Source organism: Aethalodelphis obliquidens, unplaced genomic scaffold (assembly GCF_003676395.1).
Source record: "Aethalodelphis obliquidens isolate GAN/ISIS:26980383/991018 unplaced genomic scaffold, ASM367639v1 scaffold5, whole genome shotgun sequence".
NCBI classification, from domain to species: domain Eukaryota; kingdom Metazoa; phylum Chordata; class Mammalia; order Artiodactyla; family Delphinidae; genus Aethalodelphis; species Aethalodelphis obliquidens.
Genome location: NW_020837949.1, coordinates 8,766,116 through 8,781,745, shown reverse-complemented (window position 1 = coordinate 8,781,745; position 15,630 = coordinate 8,766,116). Strand labels below are relative to the sequence as shown.

Here is a 15,630-nt window from a genome sequence, read left to right as displayed (position 1 = left end):
TTCAACATTAAATACCTATTTCACCCTCTTGTCTCTACCTTATTCAGGTGCTGGGGGATGGTCTCCATCAGACAGTGACCATTATCAATGGCTTCAGGTTGACTTTGGCCATCGAAAGCAGATCAGTGCCATAGCAACCCAAGGAAGATACAGCAGCTCAGACTGGGTGACCCAATACCGCATGCTCTACAGCGACACAGGGAGAAATTGGAAACCCTACCATCAAGATGGGAATATCTGGGTGAGTCATTGTCAGAAAGGCAAAGACATAGAATTGAGTTGCAGATATTTGAAAATGGTAGCAGACTCCCGTGTGTCCTAGGGCTGGGGAGCAGCTACCCGGCTCCTCCCAGCCCTGGTGCAGCCTGGGGAAAGGCTTGGGAGTAGCCTGGTTGGAGGTTCATCTTGCTATTTTTGTTTCTTTGTGTTTATGTCCTCTGGTACTTGCTGAGAGAGAAAAGAAATGCGAGCAAAGCAAAAGAAGGTGGGAAAATGAATCCAATCCCCAGTAAGCCCTACCCTGCCCCACCCTGTGCCTTTCCTTAGTGGTGGAAAACCCTTATATTGTAAAGTCAATGTGTCCCCTCCCCCAACCTCTGGTGTATTTCACAGAAAACAAAACCACCCGATAAAACTGTGTTGAAACCTGAACAAAAAAAGAAAAGTATCTGGTAAATAATGTAATGATGATAGAACATTAGAGTTCTTTAAGCACAATATTTCAAGTAACTATATTTTTGTCTGTAGAACAGATCTGCCGTGGTACACATTGTATGCAAATTCTGAACTGTGAATTAAGCAAATAGAAGGAAAAAGAAATTCTCCTGACTTAGGTTTCCATTTCTTATATCTGCTCACACTTATTTGCCTCAGACTGTTTCTGTTGAACATATTTAATTAAATCTTTAAAGGACGACAGGTAAGAAGGTCTATTGCCAACAGTGCTTAGAGGAGCTAATGGACACAGGGCAGGGGGACTGTGGACTCTGAAATGGTTCACTTCCTGCTGGAAGCCAGCCCCAGTCCGGTTTTCTGTTTTGTTTCAATGAGGCCCTGTTTGGTTGAAGCACCACTTCTTAGCTACCTGTGAAGAGAAAAATAAGGTAGAAAAATAGTTTTCTTTTAAAGAGAAAGTAAATGAAAGACCAGCCACAGCTCTGGAACACATCAGGCACCACGATTAGCATCCCCTCCCCAGTGTTAAACGTTTTAAGATATTACTAGTCCTCACTCTGAGGTGTGTGCATTTGCCAGTATTTATCTATTAAAACCGCTGAGAAGCTATTCATTCATTCATTCATTCATTCTTGTTGATTGAAGAAAGTTTCCTTAGGCTGCAGTTTCTATTCAAGGTTTAGGGCAGCAGGTCTCAATCTGGGCTCTCCATTGAGTCACCTGAGAAGAATTTAAAGTATATGGATACCAGGCACACCCAGACCTATTATATCAGAATCATGTAAGTAGAAGTTATATTAATGACACTGATATTTTTCGAAACAGAGATCTTCAATTTGAGTAAACTATTGAACTTATGAAGAAATAATTTAGAGGAGTGGGAGCAGTGATTTGTGTTAAGAAAAGAACATTCTCATATTATAGTAGTAGTTTAAACCCCTATTACAGATCTATAGGCACTTTATCCTTTTATTAGGAGAGAAAAATATAAAGTTTAATCCACTTACTCTTAAAATTATTTTAATTAAATTGGAAAGTTGTGTATATTCACTCAAATATTCACACCATATAAATAAATTATTCTAAAATACTAAATGTTCAGGGCTCTATTTTAGTTTAATTATTTTAAAAGGCAACCATAACCAAAATGAAGTAAAACCATCAATACTAAACAAAAAGAAGGAGGAATGGGAGGAAATTCTTTTCAATTTATGTATTAGACAGAATGCTGGGGATTTTCAACCTGACCAGGGCCCACTCCTAGAGAATTTGTATCTTAAAAATCCTCAAGCAATTTTTGTGAGTATGCAGAGTTTAGTGCTCCAGGCTTGGGTAGGTGGTCATTTCCACAGCAGTATCCAGTGATCGTAACTGTCATGTGAGATAAGTTTATAATATCCTGATAATCAAAAGTACGTATGAGAGAGTAGTCCTTCAGAAGTAACTTCTATTAAACCATGATTGTATGGCAAGAACATTTGTATATTGGGATGTGTAAATTGTAGGAAGCAAGTAGAGGAGAAAATTTCTCTTTATGGAAAGTCTTCATCTCACAATTAAGATAATTTAAAGTCTCAGGCATAATTTATAGAAAAGTGGTTTTCAACCCTGGATACACAGTGGAACCTAGAAAGCTTTAAGACATGGATGTCTGGGCCCTACCTCCAGAGATTTGGAGTTAGGTGGTCTAGGCATTGAGATTTTAAAGCTCCCCACGTCATTCTAATGTGCGGTCGACATTGAGAACCATATTCTAGATTGATTTTCAGCCTGTAGGTAAGGTGGGGATAGAGGGGATCAACTGTGAAAAACAATGGTAGAAGAGAAAAATTAGAAAGGAGCTTCCTAAAGTAGAGCAGAGAGAGAGAGACTGACCAAATGACTAACCAAACAACAGACCAAACAACTAACTGGGTGTAGATGAGTGGGGCTCAGATCACAAACTCTTCCAGGAGAGCATTCATTATTTTCTAACTCTCTGTGGGTGCTAACTGAAAATGCAATTACTTGAGTGGCTGCAGCCAGACTCCAGACTATCTTTCAGATTTCTGTTTCTGTAAAGTCTTCATCCCACAGTTGAGAGAATGTCAAATCCTCTCCTATCATAATGCACTAAGGTAGCTTATAAAGATGGCTGCTCTAAAGATCACTGCTAAAATGCAGTGGTACTAGAGCTTTAGTTATCAGACACTTAGAAGTAAGGGAGGGTCCCATTCTGACTAAATACAGAGAGGTAAGTGAAGAGAACTAAGGAGGGTGACTTGGACTCTTCTGGTCTACATAAAATGCCAGTGGTTGAGTCAGGGAGACAGGGTCATTCAGCGAAAGTATCACAAGTTGTGAAGGTAGGCTACATCGACATACTGGACTCTCAGCCCTTTCTGATGGTGATAAGGGGTGTATTGCTATTGTTTTTTGCCTTTCTGGTGTTCATTTTGTCGCTTCCTTTAAAATTATGTATTTCTCATTAAAAATGAGTACATGGTGAGCAATGAATGATTATTTCTAGATGAAAATATAGTGAGCTAATTATAAAATTTTAAAAATCAAAACAAATTTGAGACACAAACTAAACACTGTAAAATATACTTAAGTGCCAATGAGCCTGCAATATAATTTACTTTACTTTAATGATCTATGATAGAAATATTTTAACCCTCACTAATCTAAAAAATAGTCCAGCACTTTGATGTATTCTAAAAGAGATAAAATTTGTTGTTTCCTAAAAGTTCTTCAGTACTTTTGAACTTATGTCTTAACATGCGCTAAGTGATTAAAATTTAGCACTTACAAATCTCAACCAAAAATATACTGGGCTTAAATTTATTAAAAATGGTAATCAAACTTTCTCTTACTCCAACTGTTTAATGTAATGTATATTGCACTTAGAAGAGTGAGAGAGTGGCATGGACATATATACACTACCAAATGTAAAATAGATAGCTAGTGGGAAGCAGCCACATAGCACAGGGAGATCAGCTGGGTGCTCTGTGACCACCTAGAGGGGTGGGATAGGGAGGGTGGGAGGGAGATGCAAGAGGGAGGGGATATGGGGATGTATACATATAGCTGATTCACTTTGTTATACAGCAGAAACTAACACACCATTGTAAAGCAATTATACTCCAATAAAGATGTTAGAAAAAATAAAATAAAATAAAGGCTAGTTAAAAAAAAAGATTTCTCACATAGATAAGATTGGATAGCTTTTTGATGGATAACACCTTATACAATGTAAAGTTTCAGAGAGTCAAAACATTTCAAAGTTGATGAAGTTTTAAGGTTGCTTTTCCTATTTTTTCCTAAAATGATTGATTACCTGAGAAGAATGCAAAATAATGTAAGTTCAATCACTGAAATACTGTTTTTAACAAATGTCCATGGTTATTCTTTCTATGATTGTAGAAATGGACAACCATGACGAATTTTATTATAATATTTTTCTTATATGTGCATATGGAGATTCTGAATTATTTTATGACCATTGGATGATATGTTAAAATAAGTGAGGAATAGGTCATGTAGATAAGAAATTACGACAGTCTCACAGGATTTTAAAGTCATGAGTCTCATTGTGGATGAGAATGGTTCTTGAAAAGACCTCTGAAGAATACTTTAGCTGAATATTTAATACTCAAATACGTGAGTTGCTAAATGTGCTAAACTAGTCAAGCTTCTTATTCCTCTTTGATAATACTAAGCATAATAGACTCCTTTACACTTTATCCTCAATGCCATTTCCTTCTATTTAGAATTTCCTTTCCAATATAAAAGGAAAACGTTCAGGTTGGTAAAATTGCCAAAACTTAATTTGCATTTACATATTCCACAAACTCTAATTTGCATACTTTTCAAGGTATTTTCAGATTTCCTATGTATAATCTGTTAGAGAGAAAGGAAGTATTCTTATATAAGCATTTCTTATCAAAAGTCCATTGAACATTAATTCAATAAGAATTCCAGCACGTTTTTCTAAGTGGCTGCATTTAGTTTTGCTTAGGTAATTCAGTTACTGGTTTTGAATGTAGATATTTGGAGCCAAAATAGGAAATTGGAGTATTAATAGTGAATGCCTTCCTTACATATTATTATTGTTTTTTAGGATAGTAACATACTACAAATTTACCTGCAATGTAAACACAGTTTTTCTTTCTCTTTTTAAAATTGTCTTTAAATAGTGAGGATATGCTTATATATTCCTAATTCTTTTTTTTAAGCTGTTTTAATCCCTTTCATTAATAGTGTCAGAGTGGGATCAGTCATCACTGAATATATTGAAAGGAAAGTCCCACAGAACAGGAATGTTTTATATTTAAATTACATAGTTAGATCCTTATCAAGAATATAGAAATATATAATTTTGTATTCTCTAAGCAATATTAAGTAGAGTATTAATTTCCTAGATCTGTGAAAAAAACCTCAGATCTCTTTGTTGCTTACATGCTCTCCCCAAATACACACACACACACACACACACACACACACACACACACACACACACACACATATATACACGCACATAAAACTTAATTGTTTCTAACAAATTTGAAACATTTAAAAAATCTGGAAAGCAAATAGTAGTTAACAGATTAAGTTAGTAAATTCTTTGATTTTATGAATATCAAGTCAATAGCGGGAACATGTATTCTCTACTTTTTTTAACCAAAGAGCCCATCAACCAATATTTGCATAGTAAACATTCCCAAAACATCCTTCTCGGTTAGCCTACCACTAGGTACTTGGAAAGAGAAAGCCAAGATATGGATTCAAAAGGTCTGAATTCAAGTATCTGGGCTCATTTATTTGGTTTATAAAATCGCAGAAGTCCCTTGTGCCTCAAATTCCTAAACTGAGAAATGGGAATGATGCCTTTTGGGAGATTTAAGTGAGATTATGTAAGAAATTTTGCAAACAATAAGGATTTAGAAATGTGTGTCATCAATTGCCAATCTTAGAAGCATTTTATAAAACTAGTGTAGTATTTGTATTCAGTGACTAGAGTCTGTTATAATGTCCAGAATTGTTAGTCTCCCTCTGTCCTTTCCAGATCCAATTGACCTCTGTTTACCCTTATTCATGATTTAAAATATCTGAAAATATTGTAGATGAAGGAAACATGACAAAGTAGGAAGTGGAATGTGGACAAATCTCTGGCATATTTTCCGATTCACAAATGGAGTGGCCATTGCTGGTGCAGTGCAGGCTAGGCTCGTGAGGCATGGCTGGTAGACCTCGCTCTATGCCAAGTGCATTGCAGTGCTTGAAACAAATTGTTACCATAATGATGGCCATGTGTCCAGTGAGCCATGTAAAGGGACAGTGTTTAAAAATGAATGGATTATTCTGTCCTATCTTTTCAACCATTTGTTGTAGTGGTTGCACTAATTTTTCAAATCACTTAAAAAATCTGTTCCAGTTATAGATGTAAAACATAACTGTTTCACAGTTCAATAGTGTACTTAAATTCTTTCCAAAAAATCTAGAATTTTTCTTGCATATGACCCTGAGGAAGACAACTATCCCTGTCACTTGCTTATATATCTTCCATCAGATAATAACCGCCTCTTCTTCACTTAGGACAATAAAGGAATTTTTTCACCAATAGATAGGAATTTCCCTTGCTTGTTTATGTACACAGGTGCATTGTTGCTGTAAACAGACACTTGGGGAAATGGACCAGGCAGGCATATTCAGAATAATTTTATAGACAGTTTATTGAGAAATAAAACATATCAGAGTAATCTGCATTAAACCCTTTCTGAAATGACCCTTGATATAAATAGTGTAAAAAATCTTCAGGAATTGTATGGAAGAAAATAATTTCCAAGGTGAACTTAGAATAGGCTTCTTATTTCTGTGAAATAGATTATTCTATTTACACCTCTCTTAGGACAGGTAGTGTTTTTAAAGTCTCATGAGTTTTAATAAGTTGAATGGATGGTCCAGATCCTTTTGCATATACTGTAATGCTTCTACTAGTGAATTTTGATCACCTTTCTAAATACACATTTGTATTGTGAGATTCTCATTTTAAGAGGTAATGAGATTTTTGTCTTGTGTCAATTTGTGAGTCACTCACTATTCTACACGTATACACGTATATAGAACCATTCTAACCAACATGGTTATGTGTTTAGTTTTTTTCCAAAAATTTGGAAGATAAAAATTTTATTAATAATAGTGAATATATTGTTGGCATACATAGTTAGGAAAAGGAAAATGATATAATCTTATAAGATTTCTTACAGACAATGGAATAACAGTATATAATCCTTCATTCTGTCTAGTGTGTTTTCCATCTATGAGATAAAAGAGGATATATGTAATCATTGTAATTTTTTTAAGTATATTTGATTGCTGGGAGAGCTCTCTGGAAGGGGGAGTGTTCTCGTTAAGCATAAGGATATTCTCAGGTGTTTTATTTTACTCTGGACTCAAATAATGGAGATGCTAATATTTTTCTTATCAGACCAAGCTTGGATTTCAGTGACATGAAGCTAAATGACTCCAAGCGAATGCAAATTTATATAACATATTGATAGATAGGTACCTACAAATATATTGAATAAATATTTTAAATAAATAAATGTCAGTTCCCTCATTTAAAGTGCATGTCTCTACTCTGCTCAAGTGATAACTTAGTGGAATTTAGAGGAACACTAGGAGGCCTATAGGGGGGATTTAGAGCACAGTAAACCATGCTGCTCGTGTGGCCGCAGCCCCTGAGAGGCAGTGAAAATAACAGCCCAATGGTACATTCTGGAATCAGACCACGCAGGCCAGTCGTCATAACTAGGCTACATAGATCTGTGTAACTTTGGGCTGTTTCCTTAACCATTCTATGCCTAAATTTCCTCATCTATAAAATAATAATAATAACTAATTCACCTTCCTCAATAGTACTTATCTCAATACAGGTTATTGGTATAAATTGATAATTCATAATGAAGAGTTTAGAACAATAATAGAACAATTATGAAGAGAATTTAGAACAATAATGAAGAATTTAGAACAATAATGAAGAATTTAGAACAATAATGAAGAGTTTAGAACAATGACTTACTCATTTTAACCACTTAATTGTTATTTGACTTTATAAATTTGTGCCTTCCAGATATATTACCATAGTATTTTATATTGGATTTATTCTTGAAAATTCAAAAGAGCCTGTTACTTTCACTTTACAATAGCTTTTCTCTATTAATGCATTGGGAAGTGCATTATATTACATCTGTGCATCTCAGCCTGAAATGACTAATAACTCATTTTCAAGTATAATTGAGAACGCAAACTGAATCTATGTCATTTGAATTGTGATCTTATTAATTGTCACATGGAGTTCTATGCATCACAGTACAAATTGTATCTGGACAGGTCTTTCACATACTTTTTTATTAAACTTCAGTGAAAATATGACCATGATGCTTCCCTTAAATTAGTTTAATGAATTCACTCTTATTAACTTTGGAAATCAAGGAAAATAACCTATTTTTGACTACAGTCCTCCTTCCTATCTTCTTAGGCTAGTTGAAAAGAATAAGATAAGCAGACTCCAAAACAGACTTCTAAGTGTTCACTGAAACAGATTCTGCTGGTTAGCCATGGAGGTAGAGAAGCTGCAGATAGAGTGCGAGGCCTCTCGGAAGCCAGATGCTCAAAGATGTCTCTACAGCAGCAGCAGGAGCATCACCTGGGAGCTTGTTAGAAATGCAGAATCTCAGGGACCCACCAATCTCAGGGACCCACCAGACCTTTCAAATCAGAATCTACAGCTTAAAAGCATTCACATTAAGAACATGGGATTAACATATACACACTACCATACATAAAACATATAATCAACAAGGATTTACTGTATAGCACAAAAACTATATTCAATATCTTACAATAACTAATGATGGAAAAGAATTGAAAAAACGAATTGCATGTATATATATATGTGTATATATACATATATATGAAAAACCAAATCACTTTGCTATACACCTGAAACTAACACAGTATTGTAAACCGACTATACTTCAACTTAAAAAATATACACAAGTGATGTGTATACACGTTAAAGATAGAGTGTGTTGTTTTCAATATTTGAAGAACTCTTGTGAGAAAAAGGACTTAAAATTGGCTCCTGTGTTTCCAGACCAGAAGGCAGATTTGGAAGAATTAAAATTTGCAGTGCAAATTGCAGACAGATCATGAAAAGAGAATCAGCTTTGATAGGCGTTTACTGAGGGCCTACAGTTTACTGAAGGTTGGAGATAAACACAATTACTGCCTTCTAGGGGCAAAAAAATCTAATGGTAATGCTAAATACTTAAATGTATAATTATATTGTATGACTATATGTGTCCTAATGGATAGAGGATGCACAGGTTGAACACACACAAAAAATGCTTCATTCAGAGTGCTCGAGGGTCATGGTCAGTCGAGGCTTCTTGAGGAACTGAGTGTCCTTAGTTACATAGGCAAGAAATTGGGGATGCAGAGAAAAGTGGGAATGTTCCTAAGTCCAAACTCACACTGCTGGCCACACAACAGGCCAGTGAATCGAGAGAGAGATGAGGTATTGGGGCAAGGAATAGCAGCTTTATTTGGAAAGTCAGCAGAGGGAGAAGATGAGGGGCTAGACTAGTCTCCCAAAGAGCCACTGTGCGGAGTTAGAATTCAGGCTTCTTTTATGCTAAAAGCGGAGGGGGCGTGGCTGGTTGTTGCAGACTTCTTGGTCCCTGAATCCTTTGTTCTTGCAGCTGTCCATGTAGGCCAGGGTGCAATGTACCTATAAACCTCCAGCAAGGCAAATGTTATTCTCTGTTTTGCAACTTTTTATCTCTATATGAGTGAAAAGTGTTATATCTTTAAAGGTCAAGCCTTGGAGGCAGAGCCTTGACAATGGACTCTCATGTATATTTCAGGCTGTAGGCAACATTCTATTACAAATGTGCAGAGCCAGCATGACTAAGCACAGGCAACAGAGCACAAAGGTTAGCGCTGAAGGAATAGATCCAATATGGAGTCAGGTTTGTCCTTCTCTGTTACAGGAAGTCATTACTAGCAGATGAATCTTCTACTGAAGTAGGAAGGAATGAATAGTGAGACTCTATACATAATCATGTCTCTTTCCCGATTTTCAGATAATGTACAAATTGATAAAAAGCTGACTTTTCTTTAGAATTCTGAAATCATATCCTTTAAATCAGTAATGTTTAAGTTACATAATGTGAACTCTCCACCTTTGGAAGAATGTTGGAGTTGATGCAGTCCTCTAGGGCACATCTCACTAATATTCTTAGTACTGAGTTCACTGCCAAGCACAAAATAAATGTTTAAGAGTGTAGAATTAAATTGAAGTACTTCATTCTGAAGATAAATGGGCTGAAGCTGAAAGATGTGATGTTACTTACATCTGAGCCACACATCCAGGTATACTGACCCCAGTACTCAATATGAAGCCACATAACCTTTCTTTGGTTTAGCAAGAAGTACCATTACTATAATGACCACTTGCTTATTTTGACTAAATGAAAACAATCTGATGGCATATACAATATAGAACAAGAGAGTGTGGGCTCTGGAGCTGGACTTGAAATATCAGAACCCTTTCTAACACTTTGTAACAGTGAACATTTAACCATATTAATCAACCTTTTATGGACCTTAGTCGCTTTAGTTGTAAAAGGGATACAATAGTATCTACCTTATGGGGTTTTGTGAAAATTGGATAGATTAAATTGCTTACAACAATGCGCCATAAATGTAGGCTTATCTTCTTATCTTCCTCTCATTTCACCTTCTAATGATTTATCAGTATTATTATTATTAACATCATCATCAATCATAGAACACAATATTAAAAGTGGTTTAAAGATCTCAAGTAAGTGGTTGATAGATCTGTCCTCAAGAAGAATATAATCTAGTTATAATGACAGTAAAAATCACTCCGATAACTGTCAACAAAAGCCTGGTCATCTTGGGTGACTTTAAGTATGTTTGTGCCCCTGGTGACCATGGGGACATCTGTACTACATGTATCACTTATGCACACAATTTTGCCAAGTAACTAATTTATTCAATGTTGACTTTGAGAAAGAACTAATAGAATGTTAAAACGTCTTGGCAAATAAATTTTGTTTGCTTGAATAACTTGCTTAATTATAAGCTGTATTATCATTCTGGCAATAAGAAGTTGTGTTGATAGATTGTCTGAACAGTTCACTCAGTTAGCATCAGTGCCTTTTCAGAAGCCTAGAGAAGGAGAAGAGTCTTCCTCCTAGAAAAACTAGGTTGTACTTCCAAAAGAAAAGATTATTTGAGATAAGAAACGGCATTTCTCCCATGAACTTCACTGATACATTTTGATGCAACGGCAGGTCTATTGTAATTCCCATTTAAATGGTTTATAGTCATATTAATATGCAGCAGTAGTGAGTGAAATATATGGAAACTCCCTCCTGTGATGTAGCAGAGCCGTTCAAAAAACTCTACCTGTACCAGCTAATAAATTATAACAGTGAACCAGCATTTTTGAGGGTTGATTAAGTGTCTGAGATGGTTTACCTCATTTAATCTGCAAAATAACTGAAATATGGTGATGTGGATTTTATTATTATTAAGCCCATTCTACAAATGCAAAAATTGAGGATTAAAGAAGGCAGTCCATTTTCTGGTACACATGGTGAATGAACAGTGGAGCTGGGATTTGAAACCAGGGCTGTCTAATTAATTTGCCTGTGACCTTCGCCACCATGGCCCTCCTCAGTTCTTTCTTTCACTGTCCACATAAAACTGGGTGACCGCCACATTTTAACTGTAATGGGCTGTACATATACATGATGGAATGTCATACGTACCGAACGCCAAATCTCCCCAGCGTGATCTCATCTTGACTACTTCTGTATGCAACGACCCTGGTTCCAAATGAGATAATGTTCTGAGGTCCTGGGGGATGGACTTCCACATATGAATTTTAGGGGGATACAGTTCAACTCATTACACCTAACTATTAGAAAAGAGCTTTATAAATTTAGGCCAATAAAACCTATTTGCTACCACTGCAGTGTTGACAGTGTTGTGTACAGTTTGAAGAATAGGGAATGGTTTTATAAGAAAGACAATGGCTTCTAAGAGGAATCGTACATTTGTCCTCATGAACTCAGGAAATATTCCTCGGTCAAACCGTGAGAAGTTGGTTGATGACTCTCTGCATTCATTTATTTACAAGCAAAACTTCAAAGAGAGATTTTCAGAATTATTCTCTCCTAGGTGACAAATGAGCCAAAGATGCTTTTCAAAACCAATGCTTCAACCCACCCCATGAGGAATGTTTGGCCTTTATAAAGTGTCCAAGTTTCAAACCTCACATAGCTCTTTATTCTGAATTAAACACCATGTGACACTATGAACATCATTTAATTCTGTATTCTTTATTAAAAACTCGACTCTAGAAAACATGCATTCTAAACAATATAGACATTTCTTCTATCAGCAAAGAAAAGAGCTCTCCCAAAGCTAAAACAGCTTTCTCCAGTTGCATCTTGAGATGTAATTGTTCATTTCGTCTGGAGTATAAGAGCATCTGTTTGAAAACATCATGTTTCATTAGTTAGCTTTCACAGTATTCTTCAGAGAAAGTTAAGAAGCACATCCCCCGCACTTCATATATGAAAGCTAAGTTGCCCAGGGTGAAGGCATTATTCATCCTATGCACAGAGCAAGCACAATTGTTCATTCTATCCGCACAGTGACTTTCCTGTTTGTGTATTTTTCAGTTTTGTTACAGTATACAAAGTGGAAAATAGAGCTGTATGTGATAGCCTAGAGCAACAGAAAAGGCTGTGAATTTATCATAAAGTTATTCAGGCTGTTTCCGTTCATCCTGGCACAAACAAGTATTTGATAACAGAACTGAAAAAATACAAGAGAAATTTCCTTTCCCTTAGAAGGGATTTTATGATGTGATATCAGATGATATATATACACACACACACACACAATAGGTTTTTCACAAGACTTATTAAATAAAAAGGTCAGTGTGTATTCAATATAATTTGACAGCTTTATTCTTGGAATAGTAATAGACAGTATACACTGTACCTTTACTTAAAATAAGCAGTAATGTCAATGTCATTTGTTTTTTATTTTAAAGACCAGAGAAATATTATTCAGGTAATTATTTTATGTTTGAAGTTGGGGTAAGTGATAATGAAATAAAACACGTACACACACACACACACACACACACACACACACACACTCAACCCTTACTACTAAATAACTCTTATTCTTCCCTCAATCATATAAAATCTGTGGATACATAATAGAATCAGATATATTTCTCAACTGATTCAATTGAAGTGCAGAGGCGTTAGGCATTTTGACTAAGATGAAGCACCACTTCTAATACTAGCTACCATTCCCTGAGTACTTACCTGGGCATACTTTCTGGGTCAAATCCTATGACAAGATCAGGGAAGGTGAGAGACCAAGTTTGGTTCTTGGTTTCTGTGTCCCCATTGTCTTTGCTCTAAGAAGATATACAGTGGGTAATTATATGTAGGGTCTCAGAGAGGTTTATTTGTCTTGTTAAACGTTGGGCCTCCCCAGCTAGGACAGTATCTTGCTCATTGAATGTGCTCAGTAAATATTTGTTAACAGATTGACTGAATTATGGGATTTAGTGGATATTTGTATATGTAGTTATAATTAGATGCACATTTCTTAAACAGTAATGTTCATTTTCTTAATTTATATTTATCGAGTGAATACCGACAAATGTTGCACACACCTATGTCTATTGCAAGAAGAAAAGTGTCAAAAATGCCATTGTGGGAACGCACGGAAAGCTCAGGATTTCCATAGGGGAGAAAATATAGCCAAGGTCACAGCACCATGTAAATAAGAGGAAAGCTGGGAATACTGACCAGGGCAGCAAAGTGTACCCAGCCCTCAGACCTGGAAGCAGCTCCGGGTTGCCGAGTGAGATGTCAAGGAGCTAATGCCAAATGAAGGCGTATGTGGCCAACCTGAATCTGAGCTGGACCCCGGGTCAGTGCAGATAACCTGGTGACAGTACAGAGAGGTTTCTGATCTCACAAAGGCTGAGTGCAGAATAGCAGTACAGTCAGTGCAAAAGGAGGACACATGACACAAAAGAATGTATTATATATTCTATGTTTCCTTTTGTACAAAATGCATAAACAGGTAAAACCTATGATGTAAGCAGTCTGGATAATGGTCTCCTTTGCATGAAGGTAGTGGCTGGAAGGGGGTACAAAGGGAGGCTTTGGGTGTGTTGATAATTGTTTGTTTCATGAGTTAGGGCCTTGTCACACTTGTGGAAATTCATCAAGCTGTAAATTGACGTGTACTTTTCTCTATGTCCATTAAAATTCAATAGTGCATTTTAGAAGACAATTTAATCAGATTTGAAATCAAGGTCCAGTTCTGAGGGAAGAGGATCAGAATTGATCTCTTGCACCAAAAACAACTGCAGGAGAAAACTGGTGGGCCAAGGAAAATGGACCAATCAGGGGACTTAGCAAAGCACCTTAAGAGCCTACCTGCAACCCATGGGGGGATTATTTCAGTCTTTCTGTAAGTGCAGCATTTATGTGAATACATGGGGCTCTATTCACACTTAACACATGGGTACCTGGTATAGCACAATCTAGTACTTGCTAATGAAGAGAATAGTTCTAAAGAATCATCATGTCTGGCTCTCACTGCCTATGGCTTGAACAAAGATGAGTGCATATAAAACAGACATCACTGTGTGCAGCTAATGTGCATAGGAACTGGCAGATAAGCCAATCTTTGGCTACCCCTATGTTCGTGTGTTTGTTTGTTTTTCCTATTTGTAAGATGAATGCCCAAACCTACTAAATTTAATTCAATTTTATACTTATAATTGCCATCTATGTATGATAGATGTTAACAGTTACAAAGAAAGTTTCCATGTCTAAAATGTCTCCCCAATTAAAATTGAGGAAATGTAGAAACAGAAGCAAAAAATATGAATAGAGAGCTCATACAATAGATATAAATGCAGTTACTCTTCAAACCAACCCTCTCACTTCTAGGAATTTACCCTAAAGGTAGGGTTCCAATAACATGAAAACACATATACACAAGGTCATTCATTGCAGCATTATTGAAATGACAGAATATTGCAAACTACCTATATGACTGCATTCAGGAGATGGGTTGAATAAACTCAGCTACATTCGCAAAATGAATACACTGCAGCCATAAAGGAAACAGAAATATCTCTATGAGTTGGTATGGGCTGGATTTCCCGGATACATAGTTCAGTGAAAAAGAAAAGTTGCAAAGAGCATTTATTATGTACTAACTTTTGTGTAAGAAATGAGAAATGAGAAAGCATGTATATGTGGTTGAAGCAATTCTGAAGATATTTAAATACATTATAGATGGAGCAAATGAGTAAATATGTTGATGGCTGTTGGGAGCCCTGGTTCTCACTATGAAGGAAGTAAGAAATAAATAAAGAATAAGAGAGGCTTCCCTGGTGGCGCCGTGGTTGAGAGTCCGCCTGCCGATGCAGGGGACACGGGTTCGTGCCCCGGTCTGGGAAGATCCCACATGCTGCGGAGCAGCTGGGCCCGTGAGCCATGGCCGCTGGGCCTGCACGTCTGGAGCCTGTGCTCCGCAACGGGAGAGGCCACAACAGTGAGAGGCCTGTGTACCGCAAAAAAAAAAAAAAAAAAAAGAATAAGAAAAGAAAACAAGAAAGAATCCCATTTAAAAATATGTGTGAATATGCATATATGTATCTACATACTTACATATATATATACACATACATATATTATCTACCTACTTTTGTGTGTGTGTGTGTGTGTGTGTGTGTGTGTGTGTGTGTGTGTATGTGTATTTCCTAGCTGTGACTATTGAATGGGTCTAGAAACTATGACACTATGACAGTGAGCACACCTAGTG

At 36.4% G+C, this 15,630-nt stretch overlaps 1 protein-coding gene across 2 annotated transcripts in view; it reads left to right on the top strand.

The window, feature by feature from the left end:
• The window catches only part of CNTNAP2 (contactin associated protein 2), a 2,044,831-nt gene that overhangs the window by 686,680 nt on the left and 1,342,521 nt on the right, over nucleotides 1-15,630 (top strand). For both annotated transcript variants that reach the window (XM_027101624.1, XM_027101625.1), the window contains one exon: nucleotides 48-241. In XM_027101624.1, coding sequence (XP_026957425.1) covers nucleotides 48-241 — 194 coding nt within the window. The remainder of the gene's footprint in view (nucleotides 1-47; nucleotides 242-15,630) is intronic.